The sequence below is a fragment of the Miniopterus schreibersii genome, assembly GCF_964146895.1.
Source record: "Miniopterus schreibersii genome assembly, chromosome: 18".
NCBI classification, from domain to species: domain Eukaryota; kingdom Metazoa; phylum Chordata; class Mammalia; order Chiroptera; family Miniopteridae; genus Miniopterus; species Miniopterus schreibersii.
The window spans coordinates 8,622,341-8,643,120 of NC_138121.1; the positions used below are offsets into that span (position 1 = coordinate 8,622,341).

The 20,780-nt window shown below is 52.5% G+C and overlaps 2 protein-coding genes across 5 annotated transcripts; one reads left to right on the forward strand and one right to left on the reverse strand.

Annotated features, from left to right (window-relative positions):
- The first annotated feature begins 945 nt into the window (after positions 1 to 945).
- RASGRP4 (RAS guanyl releasing protein 4) lies at positions 946 to 13,105 on the forward strand. Of its 2 annotated transcripts, XM_081119966.1 has the most exons (17): positions 946 to 1,077; positions 3,316 to 3,500; positions 3,906 to 4,060; positions 4,144 to 4,199; positions 4,804 to 4,935; positions 5,047 to 5,200; positions 6,322 to 6,495; positions 7,690 to 7,806; positions 8,547 to 8,822; positions 10,475 to 10,555; positions 10,635 to 10,739; positions 10,877 to 10,995; positions 11,106 to 11,250; positions 11,994 to 12,030; positions 12,134 to 12,265; positions 12,383 to 12,495; positions 12,965 to 13,105. In XM_081119966.1, the coding sequence occupies exons 1-17, from the start codon at positions 1,055 to 1,057 to the stop codon at positions 13,019 to 13,021; spliced, it is 2,061 nt and encodes a 686-aa protein (XP_080976092.1). In that variant the 5' UTR covers positions 946 to 1,054; the 3' UTR covers positions 13,022 to 13,105. The 2 variants fall into 2 exon arrangements, with proteins under 2 accessions (XP_080976092.1, XP_080976093.1); XM_081119967.1 differs by lacking the exons at positions 8,547 to 8,822; positions 12,965 to 13,105 and having other exon boundaries at positions 3,906 to 4,034; positions 4,130 to 4,199; positions 12,383 to 12,618.
- Positions 13,106 to 14,207: 1,102 nt separating this feature from the next.
- FAM98C (family with sequence similarity 98 member C) lies at positions 14,208 to 17,835 on the reverse strand. 3 transcript variants are annotated; one of them, XM_081119964.1, is made up of 8 exons: positions 17,590 to 17,835; positions 17,333 to 17,481; positions 17,121 to 17,255; positions 16,464 to 16,675; positions 16,151 to 16,228; positions 15,944 to 16,060; positions 15,422 to 15,589; positions 14,208 to 14,544 (listed from the first exon to the last, which is right to left on the reverse strand). In XM_081119964.1, exons 1-8 carry the CDS (start codon positions 17,634 to 17,636, stop codon positions 14,404 to 14,406), a joined length of 1,047 nt encoding a protein of 348 aa, XP_080976090.1. In that variant the 5' UTR covers positions 17,637 to 17,835; the 3' UTR covers positions 14,208 to 14,403. The 3 variants fall into 3 exon arrangements, with proteins under 3 accessions (XP_080976090.1, XP_080976091.1, XP_080976089.1); XM_081119965.1 differs by having other exon boundaries at positions 16,027 to 16,056; positions 17,590 to 17,752; XM_081119963.1 differs by having other exon boundaries at positions 16,151 to 16,267; positions 17,590 to 17,752.
- Positions 17,836 to 20,780: the final 2,945 nt, after the last annotated feature.

Sequence of the window (20,780 nt, forward strand, 5' to 3'; positions counted from 1 at the left end):
GGCTGGTAGGGGTGGGAATCTTCTGTTTCTCGATTTGTGTGATTGTCACATGGATATGCTCTTTGTCATAATTCACCAACCTAAACACTTATGATTTGTGCTCTTTTTTTTTTGTATGTCAATTAAAAAATATGTCAAGCATGACATATTTGGGTAAATGAAAAACACACATATACTCAAAAGAAAAGTGTGTTTCTAGGAGCATGTGTTCATGTACCCAAATAAACACACAGCCAACAGTGCAGATGAAACACAATGACATGTGCTACTGGTAACCCCTGCCTAAAAGGGACAGTGGGATGGGGAGGGGGGTTACTTCCATCTCTAATGGAGGGTTTACCTCCATCTCTAATGTTTTCATAATAAGATAACATTCTTTAAGATTGTGCAAGAATTAAATGAGTAAATATTTTAAAAACCCTTAGAACAGTGTGTGGTACACAGTAGACATACATAAAGGTTTGTTACAATAAAGGTAATAAAGTGAAAATGTTTTCTGGGGTACAAATGGTGTTATTAAGATTAAAGTAGGAGTAAAAGAAACTTAAGAAGAAATATACAAAGTATTATGTCTGTAACTTTCCATTCAAAGCTTTGTGCATTGCATACATGAATATGTCCTTATAGAAATAGAGACTTTTCTCTTGAGTGTGTTTTTACATAAATGTGTCATATTAGGTCTACTTTTAAAAAAAACAAAAAACCCTGCTTTTATTGAAGTATGAAAATGACAGAACAGAGAATCACGGGTCTAGAGACAGAAAGATGGGGAGATAGAGAGAGAGCCCGCTGGGCGATTGGGGGTGGGGGCCAGCAGCACCGGAAACCTCAGCCTGAAGGGATCCCCATGTGGGGGGAGGGGAGCCTTTGGTCTCTCCCCAGCCTCTTCCTTCCCCCTGGCCTGGGCCTGGGTGGGGAGGGGCAGTTCCTCTTTCCTTCCCAAGCACTGAGGAGGCCCCGGCTCCCAAGAGGCTAAGAAGCTGGAGCATTGGTGAAGGGGGAGGAGCTGAGCCAGATTCTTGCAAGACCCCCTGCAGCCCCACCCCCAGGAAGCATGAACAGAAAAGACAGCAAGAGGTGAGAGGACCCTTGAGGAGACTGGGAGTGCCCAAAGCCTCTGGGCCTCCTGCTGCATGGGAAGGTTGGGAGGCACTAACCAGTTAGTAGGGTGTGGGGCTCCTCCAGGAGCATGGGCAGGAGCAAGGGGCACCTGGTGGAAAGATGCTTCAGGGAGTCCAGAGCCAGCCAGGGCTGGGGCTCTTTGTATGAGTGTCTGTGTCTTGTCCTCGCTCTCTCTGGAGCAGGATCTGCTCTGTTTCCCCTTCTCCCCACCCCCACACTCATCCTAGCTCCCTAGGCTGGGTTCTCTGTTCTCCGTGGGGTCTTCCAGGTTCCCCATCACAGTCGCTTGCTGCCCCCTGAACTGGAAACTCCAGGCTCCTGCAAGGCCCTGCCCCAGAGAGGGGAATGTGACACAAGGCAAAGCGACTCCCCTGCCTCTTAACCGTTCCTGGCTGCTTCAGATACTACAGGGGGCAGACAGTCTGCAGGCAAGGGCCCAGTAGCTGGCTATAGCAGCAGGTTCTGGAATGGGCTTCTACTACCTAGGCAAGCTGGCCCTCCTGTCCTCACAGGGTGATGAGAGTTAGGTTCCTAGTCTGGGCAGCTCCTCCAGTCTCCTCCAGCATGTCTCTGATGTACAGACATAATATCCAGCAGTTTAGTGTTTGGGACCTAATTGCCTCATTTTTTGGTTGCATGATCTTAGGTAAGTCACTTACCTGATCTGTGCCTCAGTTTCTTCTTTTGTCAATTGAATAATCAGAGTCCCTTCTCAGAGGGTTGCCTAAGTCCTCAGGGAGACTCCAGACCAGTGGTTCTCAAGCTTGAGCATGCATCAGAACTGCCTGGAGGGATTGCAAAACACAGGTTGCTTGGGCTCACCTCCAAGGTTTCTGATTCTTTGGGAGACTGTGGTGGGGCCTGAGAACTTGTATTGATATCAAGTTCCCAAGTGATGCTATTGGTATAGGTTGGAGACCATGCTTTGGGAGTCACTGATCTAGATAATTGTTCAACCCTCCACTCAGGACATATTTGGTACTCAATAAATGCCAGCTGCTACTCAACAACATTCAATACCTTGGATGTGCCAGGGACAGGGCAGTGCCCTTGTTCTGAGGATTTCCCTATTTCTGGCTCCATGCCCCAGGCCTGGTTTTAGTCTGCTCCATCACTTTCTCTCTCTGCATCTCAAGTTCAAGTTCCCCACCTCTGGCCACTTAACAGGCCTAAGGAAACCAAGTCCCTTGCTTCACACTTTTGAAGGGCAAGATATTGAATGTTCATAGCAGGTCCCTGGGGAAGGGGAAGATCCAAGGATGACTCTCATTTTTTCACATGAGGAAACTGAGGTCCAGAGAAACTAAGTGACTGACATAGCCGCACAGCCAGCATACATTTCTCCAACCTCGTTTTGCCTGACTTGTGGAAGCCAAGGCTATTCTGCCTGGATTCTGCTCCCTCTTCCCTCCACTATTCCTGTCTCTCCATTACCCTCTTTCCCCAACTGCAACACCAGCCTCGAGGCTTGGGGAGGCACAAGGCAGAGTGAGGGTTATTTTTAAACTTTCCTTGAAACTGTCTCAGCTTCAGGGACCCCACCCAGCTCTGAAGAGCACCAATACTTTCTCTCTAGGCTCCAAATCCAGGGACCCAAGTGAGGGCTAAGACTCAAGTCCTACAGAAGGGCTGGCTTGGTGGAGGGATCAGAGTAGGGGAGGAGAGGGAGATGGAATCTCAGGGGTCTGCTGCTCTCATAAGGGCTGGGGAAAGAAGGCACAGCATTGGAGAACCAAGAGGAATTCTGAGGAGTCTCCCTGAAGGCAGAATCTCCTATGATGCCCCTGGGGAGAAGAGGGTTCTGGTGATCTTCGCCCATAATTCCCTTTAAGATCCGGAGTAAGCCCAGGAATCTGTCAACAGGAAGTATCTCCCATGATGCCTTGGGACTGTATAGTCAAGGGGAATTTGGAGGCAATGCCTGGAGAAGAAATTTCTTATGATTCCCTAGAGAGTCATCTCTCATGATTCTCTTGGTGGGGGGTTCAGGGTAGTCTGGAGAGTCTTTTTCTGATTCCCTGAAGGAGACAGGAGTGACCCTTGGAGTTTACCTGCAGGAGGAGGCTCCCATGAGTCCATGGGAGGTCAGGAATAACCTGGGGCTTTGCCTTTGGGGCTTTAAGGTCAAGAAGGATTCTGGGGGCCTGCCTGGAGGAAGGGATTCCCATGATTCCCTGGGGGGAATGCCCACAGGAAGTCCCACCAGGAATGCCCAGGAAAGACAGGAGGGCGGGGCCGGCTCCGCCAGGCCCGCCGCCACAAGACGTGCCCCAGCCCCCGGGAAATCAGCAAGGTCATGGCTTCCATGGCTCTGGACATACTGAAAGAGGGCAGCTGCAGTGAAGATGAGCTTCTGGAGAAATGCATTCAGTCCTTTGGTGAGTGTCCCCCTCCCTGGCTAGCCTCCCCAATCCTAAGGCTGGGCCAAGCATTCTCCTCTCTCTAGGCCTCAGTTTGGGGGGAGGGGTATAACATAGGGTGTGTTGAATGAATCTCAATCACTACATAAGAGATAAGAGAGACACCTGAGTTTCTTTCCTGAGATGTGAAGAGGGAGGAAGTCTCATGATATTTCCATCTGCAACATGACTGCCAGGCACCGTGCTGATTCATGCATAGTGCAGACCCGGAAACCGAGGCTGAAGGAGGCCAAGTTGCTTACCCAAGCTCATGCAGGGAGTCACAAGCAGGGTTGGGTTTGAACCAAGTGGTCCAACTAGCTCTGGAGACAGCAGTTCATTGCCTGGAGGCCATTCTGAACAGTCTCCCTTTTCCATCCCCAGACTCTGCTGGCAGCCTGCGCCGCGGGGACCACATTCTCAACATGGTACTGGCCATGCACAGCTGGGTGCTGCCTTCTGCCCACCTTGCTGCCCGTCTTCTGACCTTATATCCTCCCAGCACCATGAGCAGTGGGTGGAGGGCAGAAGGCAGATATGTGAGTCTGAGAGATAGGGACACGGTGAGAGGGCAGGTTTGGGATGCTGGATATCAGAGCCTTAACCAGAACTCAAGTACCAGGAGGCCACAGGGAACACGCAGGACCTGAGGCGGCTGCAGATCTGTCACCTGGTCAGGTAGGACTGGGCGAAGACCTCCATATCCATGACCAAAGACCCTCACCCTGCTACTCCCCTAAAACACCTTCCAGAGACTCCTCAGCTCAGTCCCCGATAGATCCATCCATCCCTGCTCCCCCAAATCCCACTTTCAGACACCGTGGTTTGGTTGCTAAGATCCTCCCAGTTCTTCTTAGAATCCTCACCTCTTAGAGACCCCTAACCAGACCCCACAGACCCTCTCACAGTTGGTGCTGACACCTCTAGCTCTGATCCCCAAACCCCTAGCTCCCACATACTCCAGCCTAGCTTCTAAGACCCCCTTCATCCTGGTCCCCTCAAATCTCACCCCCTGGGACTTCCTCACTATCCTGCCACCTAGTAATGCCACTTCCAAGAGATCCCCTGCCTATGTCTTATTGATCCACCAGCCTGTGCGAAGAGGCCCCCAATCCTAATCCCAGAGACCACACAAGCCTGGTGCCTCTCTAAACCCTGACCTTCTAGAGATCCCCCAGCCCAGCACCTAGAGATTCCTCAGACCAAGGGACCCCTTTTAGAGAACTTCCCTACCCTCACCACCACCCCCAGCCTCATCCCACCATCTCTAAACCACCCTCAGGTACTGGCTGACCCGACACCCTGAGACAGTGCACCAGGAGCCCCAGTTAGAAGAGGCTATAGGTCGCTTCTGGGCCACTGTGGAGCAGGAAGGCAACTCAGCCCAGAGGAGCCTGGGAGACTCCTCTAACCTGTGAGTCAGCCGCTCCTCCTTCCCTCCTCACCTCCACTCTGCCATCTCCCTCCATACCCCCACATCCTCCACCCTAAGCCCCTCCAATACCCTGCCCCTCTTTACCCCCAGCCTGAGCCCTGGTGGCCCTGGCCCCCCGCCCTGCATGAGCAGCCCAGGCCTGGGCAAGAAGTGCAAAGTGTCCTTGCTTTTTGACCACCTGGAGGCAGGGGAGCTGGCTCAGCACCTTACTTACCTGGAGTTCCGGTCCTTTCAGTCTATCATGGTGAGAACCCCCCTCCCTCCAGCTAGGGAGGGCTTGTGGTGGGTCGGGGTCTGGCTGGGACTGAAAGGACCCTGGCCTGGACTTTGGGCAGGGATCTCAAACTCTCAAACTTGGTGCTAGAAGGTCCTGGAAAATGAATTAAGCTGGCTGAGCACAGAGCCCCTGGGGTTCAAACCCATCAGCCCCTTCTTACCTGTATAACTCTGAACTAGTCCCCTCTCTGGGACTCAGTTTTGTTTTGTTTTAACCCTCACCCAAGGATATTTTTTTCCATTGCTTTTCAGAGAGAGTGGACAGGAGAGACTCAGGTGTTGTTTTTTAAATGGAGGTCATAATACTTCATTGGATGATTAGGAGAGTTGAATTAATATGTCCGTTTGAAAATGCTTGTCACAATGCCTGGCACATAGTAAATGCTAAAAATAGAGTCAGTGCCTGGTCCAGAGTAAATGCTATCATATTTTACCTACCCAATGGTAATTTCATATGTTTCAATCTAGTAAGTGTTAATTATTGCCATCATCCTTTTAAGGGGAGGTAAGGATCTGGTTTTTGTTTGTTTTATATTTTTGTTTTGTTTTGTTAAATTTATTTTTCAATGACAGTTGACATACAATATTGTGTTTCAGGTGTACAACATAGTGATTAGACATTTATATACCTTACAAAGTGATAACCCTGATGGGCTCTGGTTTCTTAATGTGAACATTTCTTGATTGTGTACACACACACACACACACACACATACACACACAGCAGAGCGCATGTGGGCGTCGTTCTGTACACAAAAAGGTTGTAGCTTCAATTCCCATTCAGGGCACATACCTAGGCTGCAGTTGGATTCTTGGTCCAGGTGCCACAGGGGAAGCAACTGATTGATGTTTCTCTCTCACATCGATGTTTCTCTGTCTCCTTTCCTCTCTCTAAAATTGGTAAACATATCCTCAGGTGAGGATTAAATAAATAAATAAATAAACATTTACTTACTGGACTTTGGCCATGGTGACTCAGGGACATGACAGCCAGGCTAGGACATAGGAGGTCATGATGGCTAGGGGATGGGCGTGTGAGGGGCAGGGCCTGAGCGCCACAGCCCACCCTGATGCCCACCTCATCCCCAGCCCCAGGACCTGCGAGACTACGTTTTACAGGGCTCCGTGCGGGCCTCCTCGGCCCTAGAGGGATCCGTAGGTCTCAGCAACAGCGTGTCCCGCTGGGTGCAGGTCATGGTGCTGAGCCGTCCGGGACCCACACAGCGCGCACAGGTGCTGGACAAGTTCATCCATGTGGCACAGGTGAGGCCCGCCCCGCCGTTCTGCTCGCTTTATGGGAGTTTGCACTCCTTCGGTTCCAGGTGTCATCCCAGGTGATGACGTCACCATGTCCTGGCTGCGTTCCGCGCCCCCTCAGGCCTCAGTCCTGTGGTTCTTACCAGGACTGTGAGAGCCCTTCTTCCTTGGCCTTGATATCACCTCTTTGAACCCTTCCTGGCCCTATCCCGCGGTCCTAAACTTGGCAGTTGACGACGCCCCTCCTGGCCCCGTCTTTCAAGCCCTATACCCGAATATTCTGTGTCCAAGGCAATGAAAGCCTTGGCCTCCACCTCTGCGGCATCCTCCACCCCAGTCCCTAGGCCCCAGCCACCCCTTCGGGCTAGTGACTGCAGCCCTTCCCCTCACTTCTGATCTCTACCTGGCCCCGCCCCAAGTGCCACGCCCCTCCCCTGCAAACCTTCCTTCCCTTCTGGAGAAAAGGGAAGCCCTCCTTCCCCCAGCGTGGCCACGCCCCTTGCGTACGTCCTTGCGGCCACGCCCCTTTGCGTACTTCCTTGCAACCACGCCCTTCCTCCGGCGTCTCCCCGCGCGCTCGCTTCCCTTACCCCGCCCCTTAGACCTGCGGTTCTGCTGTCTGCCTGGGGGTCTCCTCGCCGCTTCCACTTTCTCCCCGCAGCGACCTGCGCCCTTCAAACTAGGAAAAGGGGAGGCCGAGGCAATTCCCCCTGTTGTCCAGCTAACCACACCTGTCTCACGGCTATCCGACTCCTCCATATCACTCTGGCCCCATTCACCTCTGCTTGGTTTCTAACACCTGCCAGGAGCTGGACTTTCTTGTCTCTCCGCATCTGTCTGACTGGGCAGTCGGACCTCCAGGTGCCTGACACCTTGACATCTGTTCGAATCCCCCACACCTGTCTGACACACATCTGTCTAGTCCAGCTCCCCAAACTCGACTGACTCCCTCTACTTTTTTCTGACCTCACAGTAGTCTATCAACTGCCTGACCTTCGTCTAATGCTTAAGTACCTGCTTGTGGCCCACTCCGGCCTGACACATCTCACCTATCTGATGTCCATACTGGCCCACACCCAAGCATGCCTGAGACCCCAACCTCAACTGGGATACTCTCAATTGGGATGCAGTCATCTGAACCCCCAACTTGCCTGTGCTCCATGAGACCCCCATCACCTCTGCATCACCTTCCCTTCCTAGAAACTCCACCAGCTGCAGAATTTCAACACACTGATGGCGGTCACTGGGGGCCTGTGTCACAGTGCCATCTCCAGGCTCAAGGACTCCCATGCCCACCTGAGCCCTGACAGCACCAAGGTGAGGCCCCACTACCCTCCCAAAAGTTTCAGTGGTCCTGAACCCTCCCTTTTCTCCAACCCTTTCCATCCCTGCCCTGGGCCCTGGAGCCATCTGGAGACCTTGCTTGTCCAAATTCAACAGACCCCCAGGCTCTGTTCTCTGCCATTCTTCCTCCCTCTTTACTCATCCATCCACCTGTCATGCTGACCCCTCTTATTCTCTGCATGTCCAGTCCTGAGCAGGACTGGAGAGACACAGATGAGAGAGATGCTAGCGGAGAACTTGCAGTCCAGGTGGGGAGTAAACGACACCCCAAGAATGCCAACATTTGGGGCACCCATGGGAGGAGCGTGGGATAGGATGTCCTGGGAGTGTTGGGAGAGTGTGTCATTCGTGAGTACGGTGTGTGGCTGAGGTCAGGAAGTGGCAGAAGATGCCCAGGGGGAGATCAGGTGAGCCTTGCTAGCTCAGTTAAGGTGTCTGGGCTTTATCCAGAGGGCACTGGGGAGCTAGGGGACCTTTGGGAGTGATGGCAGCATCCATGATCAGAAATGGGTTTTGGAAAAATCTCTCTAGCCTGGCAACCCAAGAGGAAGAGCAGTTTGAGAAGATGCTGAGGCCAATGTGGGACATGGAGGGGCTTGGGGAGGTGGAGCGCACACAGGGGGCTGCAAGTATACACCCCTCCAGGGGGCTAAGGGAGAACCTGCTTTCCCGAATAACATGCTGCTCCCCCCTAAACATGGCCTCCCACACAGGCCCTGCTGGAGCTGACTGAGCTGCTCTCTGCCCACAACAACTATGCCTGTTATCGCCGCACCTGGGCTGGCTGCACAGGCTTCCGGCTGCCTGTGCTGGGTGTGCATCTCAAGGACCTGGTGTCCCTGCATGAGGCACAGCCCAGTAGGTTGCCTGATGACCGCCTGCACCTTCCCAAGCTCAACAGCCTCTACCTGAGGCTGCAGGAGCTGGCATTGCTCCAGAAGCAGCAGCCCCCCTGCAGTGCCAATGAGGACCTGCTGCATCTGCTCACAGTGAGCTGCCCTGCCCTGCCCTGCCCTGCCCTGCCCTGCCCTGCCCTGCCCTGCCCTGCCCTGCCCTGCCCTGCCCTGCCCTGCCCTGGTGGGGCTCCTGGACGCTGAGCCTGGGGTACTGAGGTTTAGGTCCTGTGTGGGTGAGGGGCTGCGTTGCCAGGAGAGAATAGCATTGGGATGTTTGGGCTTTGAAACCAGAGCTTGTAGGGTTTTTTTCCTAACTGTGTGGCCTTGGGCAAGTCACTTAACCCCTTGGCTTCAGTTTCCTTATCTGCAAAATGGGACTAATAGGATCTACTTCAGAGAGTGGTTGAGAAGAACCAATCAATAATATAATTCACATAAAGTGCTTACCTTAGTATCTGGAACACAGTGAGCACTACATAAATGGTGCATTTTCTTCCCATTGCCCCAGCAACACAAGTATCCATTGATCTGAGCTCTAGAATTGCTTTGGGCTTTCCCAATTCTGAACTCCAAGGTTCTGAGCTCACATCACTAGTCCAAAATTCCAGCTTTAACATATCTAGAAACCTAAGCTAAAAGCTAGTAATAATTATTGATCACTTACTCTGGGCCAGGCACTCCATTCCATCTGCACAACTCCAAGGTGGGGACCCTTATCATGCCCATTCTACAGATTTGGAAACAGGGCTACAGAGGTGAGGTCACTTGCCCACTCTCCCATAGCAGTAAAACCTGGATCTGAACCCCAGGCAGGCCAGCTTCAAAACCCATGTGTGTAGCATATGTGAACCACCACACTATGTCCTAAGACTGGAAGTGCATGATTCTGGTGACACATATATACGGGGGCAGGCAAAAGTAGGTTTATAGTTGTGAGTATTTAAAAGTTTATTCCTGTACTATTAATTATTGTTGTTTTATTTGTATTGCAACTGTAAAGCTACTTTTGCCTGCCCTGTATATATTCTAATAGTCTAAGGAATTAGAATATAATTCTATAAATGAAGAGACTGGGATTTTGAGGGCCCTGTCTAAATCCCCAAGTCTAAGACTGAAACATTGGTTTTCAGACCCTAACACAGAACCAGCTACATAATTTGCAGGGCCCAAATGTGGGCCTCCTTGTTCCAAATTCTTAAGACTTTCAAGATGGTGACAGCAGGGCATTAAATGAAGTGGGGATCCTTCTAAGTGTGGGGCCTGCCCTGGAAGCTGGTGCTGCCCCAATATGAGTGCTGCCAAAGGCCCTGTGTTTTGCTGACTCTAAATGGCCATCAGCCCAAATATTTACTGAGCACCCACTGTGAGCCAGGCAGTGCTACAGGCACTTAGTTTCACAGCAGTGAGCAAGTCAGAAAAAAAACAAATACTGACTGTTCTTGTGGGGCTGACATCCTAGTAAGAGAGACAGCCCATAAAACAAAGCAAATAAGTAAATCATATGGGCGTTTAGGTGAGTGTGATAGAGACAGTTCAGGCAGAAAAAGGCATGGAAAGGGGGAGGGGTTTTTAAGTAGGATCAAAAAAGCCTCGGTGAGAAAATGGCACATCTGTACTAGGGGACAGGTGCTGTGAAGAGTGACTAGGTCTCAGTGGGAGAGAAGACCTTAGGCGTCCCCAGAGAGGAGGGGGCTGGAGGTAGGAGGATGGAGACAGAGGGTCTGTAACACCCTGCCCACCCCCAGCTTTCCTTGGATCTCTTCTACACGGAGGACGAGATCTATGAGCTTTCTTACGCCCGGGAGCCTCGCTGTCCCAAGAATCTGGTAAGACCCGACCCTTGATCTCTGACCTCCAACCCATGCCTATGCACTGACTCACTGTGCCCCTCTGTCCCTGCCCCAGCCACCCTCCCCCTTCAAAGCACCCCTGGTGGTGGAATGGGCCCCTGGTGTGACACCCAAGCCCGACAGGGCCACCCTGGGTCGGCATGTGGAGCAGCTGGTGGAGGTAAGGAGGGGACTGTGGCCTGGCTGCTGGAGGGCCAGGAAGGAAGCTATCTGTATAGCTCTGACCTGGGAGAGGGGATCTGAGACTGAAGGGATCATGACTTGGCCTTACTCTCCCCTTCCCATGCTCCTCTGAAGTCCGTGTTCAAGAATTATGACCCTGAAGGCCGGGGAACCATCTCTCTTGAGGACTTTGAGCGACTCTCAGGCAACTTCCCCTTCGCCTGCCATGGGCTTCACCCACCCCCGCGCCAGAAGTAAGTGGTCTGACTCCTAGGTCCCCTGCAGATGAGGATACTGGGGTTACTAGGACCTGGGGTCTGGAAGAAGGGGACCAGTCACGCTGAAGCAAGGTCTCTGCCCCCAGGAGTGGCTCCTTCAGCAGAGAGGAGCTAACGGGATACCTGCTCCGGGCCAGTGCCATCTGCTCCAAGCTGGGCCTGGCCTTCTTGCACACCTTCCACGAGGTCACCTTCCGCAAGCCCACCTTCTGTGACAGCTGCAGTGGTTTCGTGAGTACTTGGCCTGCTATCACCCGTGGGGCCCATCTTCTGAGTGTCCTAGCTCCTCACGGTCTGGGCTCAGAAGCCAGCCCTGAAATCCAGAAAATCCTTCAGCCTCAAATAACCCCTACACTTCATCTACACCCTAAACATTGGATGTTCTCTACATCCGTATGATTCCAAAGTCTAGCTTATGTCCAAATCCCAGATGACCTATATCCTGGATAACTGCCAAGAAAGGCATAACACCTAAAACCCCATTTAATCTACAAGCCTGGGTAGATTATGTCCAATCAACCGATCTCCAAGTCTCTAGACTCTAGATAATTCAAACCCTGGGTAATTTCCAAATGTACCCTCAAACTCTGGATAGTGGACAGATCTCAGTCTCTAAGCCAAGGCTAATTTATAAACCTTGGCCTTCCCAAATTTGCTTTTCATTCGCTAAATATTATTGAGTACCTCCTGTATGCCAGTACAGTTCTAGGCTCAGGGTGTATGTGGGGGGGCACACAACAGGAAACAACAGACACAATCCCTGCCCGCAGAATTCCAAATCTGACCCAATTCTAATAGCCTAGATGACTCCCCAAGCTTGAGAGAACCTCCAAATTCCTTTAATCATCAGATCCCAAGCCTCTAGCCTTGAGAATTCCCAAAACCTGGATGGTTTCCACACTTCTGAACAGCCCCCACCCCATCCACATCCCTCCCTCCCCTAACTTTGGTAACCTATTCTGCTCTCTCCCCAGCTCTGGGGTGTCACCAAGCAAGGCTACCGCTGTCGAGGTAAGTAGGACATCAGTGAGGAGGGAGGGAATTCAGGACTTGCAGCCTGGAAGAGTAAGGGCATGGACTGGGCCTTTGGCCACTAACCACTGCCTTCCCCTAGACTGTGGGCTGTGTTGCCACAAACACTGCAGAGACCGGGTGAAGGAGGAGTGTAAGAGACCAGGGGTCAAAGGCGATATGAGCCCCCCAGGAGCCCCCGTCCCACCCACACCAATACCCCATGCCAGCTGTGGTAAGACCCAGGGAGTTGCAGTCCTGGGAAGGGGGCTCAGTGCGTAGGGATTAATCCCAAGGCCATGAAGTTCTTTTTAACAGACCCACATTCCTCCCGCCCATACCCCACAAACAGGCTCTGAGGACAGTCTTTCCTACACACACTCCCTGGAACCTGAGATGGGGTGCCACCTTCACCATGCTTGGACCCAGACAGAGCTCCCACACCCTTCCTGGGAACCAGAGACGGTGAGGAGGGACTCCCCCCTATCCCCAGCTGGATACAGGGGAGACCAACTCATTTGCCTGGAGAACCCAAACAGATTTGGGGAAGCATGGGAAAAAAGGTGCCAAAGTCCTTAAGTACTTGAGTAGGAGAGTATAGATTCTGGTCAATTTTTACTGTTGTTAGAAAAAATAGAAATTTCAGTATGTTGAGGGGGAAAAGGGATAGCCACTAGAATAGAAAAAGGATTTTAAGGAGAAAAAATAAAATAAGATGGCAAGAATAAGGCCAAGTATATCAGGAGCTACAATAAATGTCCATGGAGTAAATTCCACCATTCAAAGGCAGAGACTCTCAGATTTGGTTTTTAAAATGTCCACAGGGGACATTCATTCATTCACTTAACAAAAGTTTGGTGAGGTACTGCTCCTGGCAGTGAAACATCTGGACATTGTACACCCCCCATACCACCCAATGTCTTCCTCCTTCCAGGTCCCCCTCCCAACGATGGCATCGCCACCCATCCAGTCCTCCAAGCCGAATACCTAGACATCACCTTGGTCTCCTCTCCCTCCCTCCCCACAGAGCCAGTCCCAAGTCATGTTATTGGGCCTCCAGCAGAACTCCCAAAGGGACTGCCTCCTTTGCATTCACACTGCCTTTGTTGAGGCATTGAAGTGTCCATCATCTCTTACCCTGGAAAGTTATTTTCTTCTTTTGCATCAGAGTAGCTATTAATCACACTCCCTTTCCCTGCACTTAGTTACGTATGCAGCTCCATGTTGGATACGTTTAAACTTTAGCATTATCTCACCAACTCCTTAAATCTCCATTTTACAGATGAAGAAACTGAGGCTCTGTTCACCCAAGGTGGCAGAGCTCCTAAGTGTTGGAGGCAGGACTCAAACCCAAGTTTTCTGTCTACCTCTAAAACAAAAGCTTCTGACCAATGTGCAATACTGACAGTCAGCGTGCATCAGGAGGGGGAGGGGATAGGATGGACAGAGTCCCAAATGCTGGGGTCGACAGGAGAGAAGGCTAGAGAAGGGGTGGAAAGGGGAGCCTGTGACACCTGAGTCTGATCACATGGTTCCATTTCAAGCCAGAGCCCTCACTATAGCCCACTCCACACAATCTGCCCCTATTACTTCCCACCACTTGCCCTCTTACGAATCCTGCTTCGGCTACACTGGCCTCAATGGTCCTAGAACATGCCAAAAATATTCCTACCTCAGGGCCTTTGCACTGGCTGTTCCCTCTGTCTGGAACATTCTTCCCCAGAGGCCCACATGACTCCCTCTTTGGGACTTAGCTCAAGTGTCACCTCAGTGAGGCCAGCCCTCACCATACTCAAAGTTGCAATCTCCCCATGGTCCCGATCCTACCTTCCTGTTTTATTTTCCTCTAAAGTCCTTTCCTCATCTGGCAACTGTACATTTCATTATCATTATTGTTGTCAAAAGTCAGATTTTCATTAGCTGCACCTTTCACTGCTTTATCCCCAGGGGCTAGAACAGGGCTGGCACGTGGTGGGTACCTGGTATCTGTCTATCCAATGCCTACATGTCACCTTCCCCATGCCTACAGGAAAGGAAAGATGTGATGCTGAAGAGCAAAGGACTCTGAGGGTCAGAACACCAGGGGCCTTACTTAGACCCAAGGGACTGAGACCCCCTTCTCCTCCTCAAACCCATGCACCCCTGATCTGCCCCCCTCCAGAGATGGGTCCTACAGCTGTCATAAATTAAATTTATTTTCCAGAGAACATGGTCCTTGGTGTTAAATGGTGGATGGGGGGGAGAACATTTGGGGCCTCAGGAACAGGAGATGTGGAGCCTGGGTGCCAGGTGCCAAGAAAAACCCTCAAATTGACGCCCCAGAGACTACCAACAGCATCAGCATCTCACACAGGACACAGCCACCAGGCCTCTTTATTTCTTCTTCTTCCGGCCCCAGCACTGGCGGCCGGCCTTCCGCCCGCCTCCATCCTCTCTTCTGCTCTGCCAGCTGGGCATGGGAGCCTCCAGCTCATTTGGGCGGCCCCCTCGGTCTGGCACGTTGCCCATAAGCACCTGAGAGTTGATTAGACTTGAGTTCCAGAGAAGAAAAGTATCTTGGACAAGGGGGCCAGAAAGCCAAGTGAACAACATGAGGTTAAAAAAGGAAGGGCAGATGTTGACTATTTGGGTACAATGGGTGGAAGGGTCTGGGGGGCTGGAATGGTGGAAGATACAGGCCTGGAGCTTTCAAACTGGGTTTCCAGGGCCTCAGCAAGAGGGAAATAAAAGTGAGAGTGGAAAGTGATGGCAGAGGTCCAAGTCCCCACCAGTAGTAATGAGGACACCTCAATTTATGTCTATTTCATAGTTGGGGCTTTGTATAGCATTTCCAGCAAACCAGTGGTTTTTTTTCCTAAATATCCATCACTAAGCATCACCTATAATATTATTTACTTACTGTATTTCCCTCAAGCAAATAACTTTTTTTCTTAAGTTTTACTTTACTCTTTGCTATGCTAGACTTTATTCTCTAATATTCATTCACATAAGTATAAGACTATTTAAACAGAGAGGTATGAGGCCAAATACATAATCATTTAAACAAAGGGTATTTCTGCTTTTAAAATGGCTGAAAACTAATACAATAAACAGGGTGAGATGTTGGGGGAGGAGTTAAAGCCAAAGCTGGAGAGGTGGGCAGGGGGCTCAGCTGGACTTTGTTCTGAAGGCACTGGGGAGCCATAGGAGGGTTTTATCTAGGGGAGACATGGCCAGATTTCTGAGTTAGAAATATCCTTCCAACTGCCATGTAGAGAGGGTGGATTAGAGGTGACGAGTCTAGAGGCCAGGTACCCAGGCAGGAGAGGACAAGGCTGGGCCAGGGTAGAGGCTGAAAGGCCAGTTTGAAGGCCAAAGATTCTGGGGCCCTTCCCCACCTACAGGTGCCCACCTTGTTGATGGCACAGCAGGTCCCTCGGCGGGAAGCCCTGCTTGTGGCTGGGACAAGACGAGACAGATCAGCTCGGGCAGCCAGGATGTGTGCAATGGAGACATCTGATTCTGCTGTCAGATTCTCTCGAATTGGGATCAGCACTGCCTTCATGGCCTCCCCTTGAGCCTGGGGGTAATGAAGGGACATGGAGAAAATGCCCAAGAGCCAACCAAGGTGGAATCTCTCATTTTAGAAGCATTTATTCCTCACTCAGGGTCTCACTTCCCACATCTCTAAATAAGTATAGCTCTGAAGACACTCCCAGCTCAGAGCAGGGAATTTTAGAATGCTCTAGGCCCCTGAAATCTAGAATGCCCTGGAGGCCCTGATATTCTAGAGCTCCAACCTCACAAGATTCTACATTGTCCTGGGCCTCAGAACATGCAAGAGGATAATATTCCTGGCCCTCATTCCTCTTCCCTGCAGGGGTAGCTCCCACCATTGGGCCTCCTTGCTCCTGCCACAGTCCTATGCCCACACCTCTGCCCGATCACTCCAGTGGAATGCAGATGTTGTGAGGTCCAGACGCTTGAGGAGGAGGCAACGGCGGCACCAGTACTGACCTTGCAGGCTTTGGCACAGGGACTCCAAAGCTTCCTGGGGAGAAAGGTCTTAGTCATGCCAGGTCCCCCTCACTACCATCTCTGAATGAGGACAGTATTTACATACAGCCATACAAAGTCTTACCCATCTGGGTGCGTCTAGCGGGTAGCTTAGGAGGGGCTGCAGGGATCCTGGGGGCAGGGAAGGCAGCAGCTCTGAGACCTGATGGAAGGAGTCTGAGGCTGTCTGGACTGTAAGGAACTGTAAGAACTCTCCGTGGACCCTAGTTTCCCACAGCCTTGAGGACCCAGACCACAGAATCAAGAATGGCAGTCACACTTCCAGAAAACAGCAGTGGCTAGGGTACACTCCTCCCAGAGCCTCTTTTGAAGAAAGGGCTCTTCCCCTGCAAGTAAGGTGTGGTGGCTCTGATGCGGAGAGGACTCTCGCTCTCTACCTTGGCATGCAACTCCCGCAGCAGCCTGCTGGCGAGGGTCCCCAGCGTAGGTCTGGGCAGCCCCAGGGCTTGGAGGATAAGGATCAGCTCCTGAACCATGCCAGCTCCCTCCTCTGCCCCCTCCCCACCGGGTGGTGGCACGGCGAGGGTGGGGTCCAGCCGGGGGTGCAGGCGGAGGAGGCGGGCAGCCTGGAGCTCAGTGCAGAGAAACCCTGAAAGTAGGGAAAGGGAGTGGTGCAATCTAGGAGTGCCGCCAGCCCACCCGCCTGGGTCAAAAAGCTCCAGCAGCTTCAAAACCTCCCTCTTTCTAGTTTCGCCCACCTGGCTCCAGCTCCAAAATAATTTCCACCCACTTTGAGACCCAGTCCCTTCCTCGGACTTCGAACCTCGCCCACCTGAGAACCAACTGCCAGGCTCCACCTAAACCAACCCACTTGAGCTTCAAGACCCTCCCATCCAAATTCTAACCCCGCCCCCCAGGGCGCTAAGCCCGCCCCAAGGTCCTGACCCCTCCCACCTCGGACCCTCACGCAAGCTTCTACCTTCGGATCACGCCCCTTCGGGAAAACCCTGGCCCCACCTCAAAGTGCTGAGCCCGCCCACTCTAGAGGCTGAAGCCTCGCCCGCTTCCGCATCCCCGGCCCGCCCCGGGCTCACGCAGAAGGCGCAGGCACGCGCCCGGCTCCCGCAGCGCGGTCGCACAGTCCGGGTCGCCGAGCGCGCGGTCGGGGCAGTGCAGCTCCTCCAGCAGGCGGGCCAACTGTCGCAGGAATTCCTCCTCAGCGCCGGGGCCTGTGGGAGGCGGGAGGCGTCAGGGCGCGGCGGCGGCACCCGAGCTCCGCCCCCGGCGCCTGCAGCTCCGCACGTACCTTCGCCTGCACTCAGCGCCTCCGCGCCCTCCTCTCGCTCCTGCTCCAAGGCGCCCAGAGTCGCCAGCTCCGCCGCCAGCCGCGCGCACAGCGCCCTGAAGTCTGGGCACGAAGGGCCCAGCGCCGCCGCCCCCAGGAACTTCTCGTACCTGCGGCGGCGCCGAGGCAGCGAGAGGGGGCGGGGGAGGCCATAAGAATTTCTGAGGGCAAACCTACCCCTTCCAGCACCGCCCCCAGCCATACCCCGCGCCTCGTACCCCAGGGCCTGCAGGTCCCGCGCCACAGCGGCCTCCTCCCCCTCCATAGAAACGGCGCCTCTTCGCCAGGCGCACGCCCCCTGCGGGTCCGTGGGAGGCCCCGCCCCAGGAGCGGCGTGCGCACCGAGGCGGAACCCGCCGCAGGCCCGCCCGCGCCGAAGCTTAGAGCGCCGCCCTCGCGATAGCTAATCCCTGCCCGGGAAACACTCCCGGCTCTGAAAACCCTGAGCGTGAGTTCAGGATCGCGGCCGTCGCGACGGGCCAGCGGGTGTCGCTACTGCTGCAACGTGGAAGTACCTTCGATTTTCTTTTCCTCAGCCTCCCTCAAATATCCTCTGCTCTTAAAGCAGCCTAGACCTAGTGTTCTTCCAACTCCGCTCCAAGTCCAGAACTTATTTCCTCCTTCCCTGCTTAGGGTTGGAGTTACGTCGGGGACCCAGAAAGCAGAGCTTACAATTCACACCCCATCCCCAACAGAGGCCCTCCTCGTGGATCACAATGTGCCTGTCACGCCTTCACGCGTCTGTCTCCCAGGCCTTGGAGAGAGGAGCAGGTGCAACATGCCACCGTGATTGAAGTTACACCCTAGGAGTAAGGCCAACAAGGGCTGGGATATGACTCCACCACTCACCGCATGTGTCCCTGCCAAGTTCCTTTCTGTCCTATAATGGGGATAATTAACCTCTTACAGTTGTGAGGGCTGGAGTCCTGTATGTAAGTGCTTAGTGGACACATAGGGTGGTACTCAATAACATATTGAGCATTTCCTGTGTGTCACTGGCCAATAACCTTATTCCCATCTGACAGGTTCAGAGAGGGTAAGTCATACTGAATGTGTGGTGGTGTCAGAACTCAAATTCAGATCTCATTCCAAAGTCACACTTTTAACCACTTAACCTACTACTACTGCTACTGTCTTGTTGCTGTTGTTAAAATTGTTCCAGATTTAATCTCTTATCGACTCTTATTCCCCAGTAGTTCCTAGATAATTCTGCTGGGAGTAGGAGTGGGCTAAGTGTTGAGGCTCAGGGACAAACAAAGGCCAGGACTTCCTCCTCAGGGGCAGAGCCTACCCTTAACCTGGTTCCATCTTAGTCCTGTCTACCTCAAGACCGGGTCCTCAGGCCTTCCGTTGACCTTAATAAAACATTAAAAGTTGCCCAGGCCAAAATCTTGGAGTCATAACCTTGACTCTTTATATAGCAAACTCCATATCTAAATTTGTGAACTCTACCTTCAAAACACTTCTCGCCACCTCCGCTGCTCTCACCGTGGCCCTGTGCACCATTGTCTCCCCCAGGACCATTACATAAGTCTCCTCCCTGTCTCCCTCCTCAGTGTCTGTTCCCCACAGGCAGCCAGGGGGCACCTGTGAACACCTGTCAGGTCACATCCCTCCCATGCTTGGAGCCTTCCCATAGCTCCACCTCAGGGTGAACACCAAAGTCCATGCAACGGCTTGCAGGCCCCACAGATCTGCCCTCATCTCCTAAGCACCTTCCTTCTTGCTTCCTCCCCTCCAGATACTCCAGCTCCCTTGATGTCCCTCAGACTTACCAGACATGCTCCTCCCTCACGGCTTTTCCCTGACTCTTCCCTTTACTTGCAAAGCTCTTCCCCACCCCACCCTACCCCAAGATATCCACAAAACTCCCTCAGGGCTTTATTCAATTGCTCTTCAATGAGGCATAACCTAATTACCCTGGCTAAAACAGACTTCCTCTCTCATCTCCACATTTTCTCTATGATACATATCATTTATAGCATCATTTATTTGTATCCTTCACTATAAAGTTCATAAGCAACTTGTGGGAAATTTTTGTGTTCTGTTCACTGCTTTATCTCCAGAGCCTAAAACAGGGCTTGGCACATAATGGACATTCCATAAATGCACTTGATGGAATGTATAAACTCAGCTGGAGGGTCTGCTTGGGACTAAAGGACATGAAAGAGAAGAGAATTGGGTAGGACACTGCTTTGGCACTTCAGGAAGGTGAGTGGATGGGGCACATCAATGCCAATAAAGAACACAGGCTGAGATTTTGTCGAAGACATTTCTTGGAGCGAATATTTCATGCCCCCTCCCCCGATGACAAGGCTGGGTCTTTGGCTCCCCCACCACTTCAGCCGGCACTGACAATAACAATATTGAGGTCACAGACTGGCTTGGAATCAAGATCAGGAAGATAAATGTCAGGGTGCCTCCCCTAAGTCTGGGGGCCAAGTATCCAATCTGAGGGGCAAGCAGCTGGAAAATTGGGCCTGGGGGCTCCAGGGTGTGAGGTCTTCCTGGCTCCCAGGGTCAGCCCTCCATGCACCCGATTTTGGGGTGATGAAGAGAATTCATGGATCAGAGGTGGGTATCATCAGGAAGCGGGACTGGGAGACCTGGGAGAGGTGGTGCTGAGGGAACCTTCCCCCAGCCCCCACCGTTTCATTCGCAGATCCCACAGCACCTTACAGCACTCTGGTCCCCTGTCCCACCCCTCCCCAAAACGAGGTAGGTTAAGAATGGAGCTTCCCCCCGCCCACCACGGAAGGGAGGAGACCGAGGCACAGAGAGGGGGATGGGGACCCAGGGTGCCCCAGCCCCCAGTCCCTCTGCCCTCAGCTCTGGTGGGTCTGACAGTGATGAGAGCCGGGCAGAGTGGGGATGAAAGGGATACCCCCATTTTTTCTCACCCATCCCAGGGTCTGGTTGGGAGAGCTGAATCTCACAGGTTTCAGATGTAATAAATAGTTAATCATTTAAAGTGACAGAAGGCTCTATCTCTCCAGCCCCCTTGACCTATTCCTTGAACCCCAACAAGGCCACCCAAGTCTGGGTATTGAAGAAAGGTTAAGTGCACGTTTCCAGATGCTTGGGACCAGATGCAGGTCCCAAGCCCATACAACATTGAGGTGGTCTTGCTCCAAGACCTTGACCCCTCCACCCCTATTCAGGTCATCAGATCTGAGGGATCCTGGAAGTCCCATTCCACTCAGGGGAAAGAGACTGTGGCATACCCCTTTTCCTCAAGGGGGAGAAGGGGTCTCAGAGGGCCATGAAACAGGCTTTCAAACTTCCTGAAGCAACCCTCAACTCTGAGATGCAAGAGAAGGGGTTAATGGAGGGCAAAACGTAAAAATTTTGGACTAGGGCTAGGACTCAAGGTTGGGCTTGGGAAAGAGTCTGCAAGGCTGGGGAGAGA

Bases quoted from the DNA above. Each gene is read 5' to 3' on its own strand.
- RASGRP4 (XM_081119966.1), top strand. From the start codon at position 1,055: ATGAACAGAAAAGACAGCAAGAG. The intron at 4,936-5,046 runs GTGAGTCAGCCG...CTTTACCCCCAG, and splicing joins CTGGGAGACTCCTCTAACCT to CCTGAGCCCTGGTGGCCCTG. The intron at 11,251-11,993 runs GTGAGTACTTGG...CTCTCTCCCCAG, and splicing joins GTGACAGCTGCAGTGGTTTC to CTCTGGGGTGTCACCAAGCA.
- FAM98C (XM_081119963.1), bottom strand. From the start codon at position 17,636: ATGGAGGGGGAGGAGGCCGCTGTGGCGCGGGACCTGCAGGCCCTGGG. The intron at 17,482-17,589 runs GTACGAGGCGCG...GCGCCGCCGCAG, and splicing joins CGGGACCTGCAGGCCCTGGG to GTACGAGAAGTTCCTGGGGG. The intron at 15,590-15,943 runs GTGTGGGCATAG...CATTACCCCCAG, and splicing joins ACTGGAGTGATCGGGCAGAG to GCTCAAGGGGAGGCCATGAA.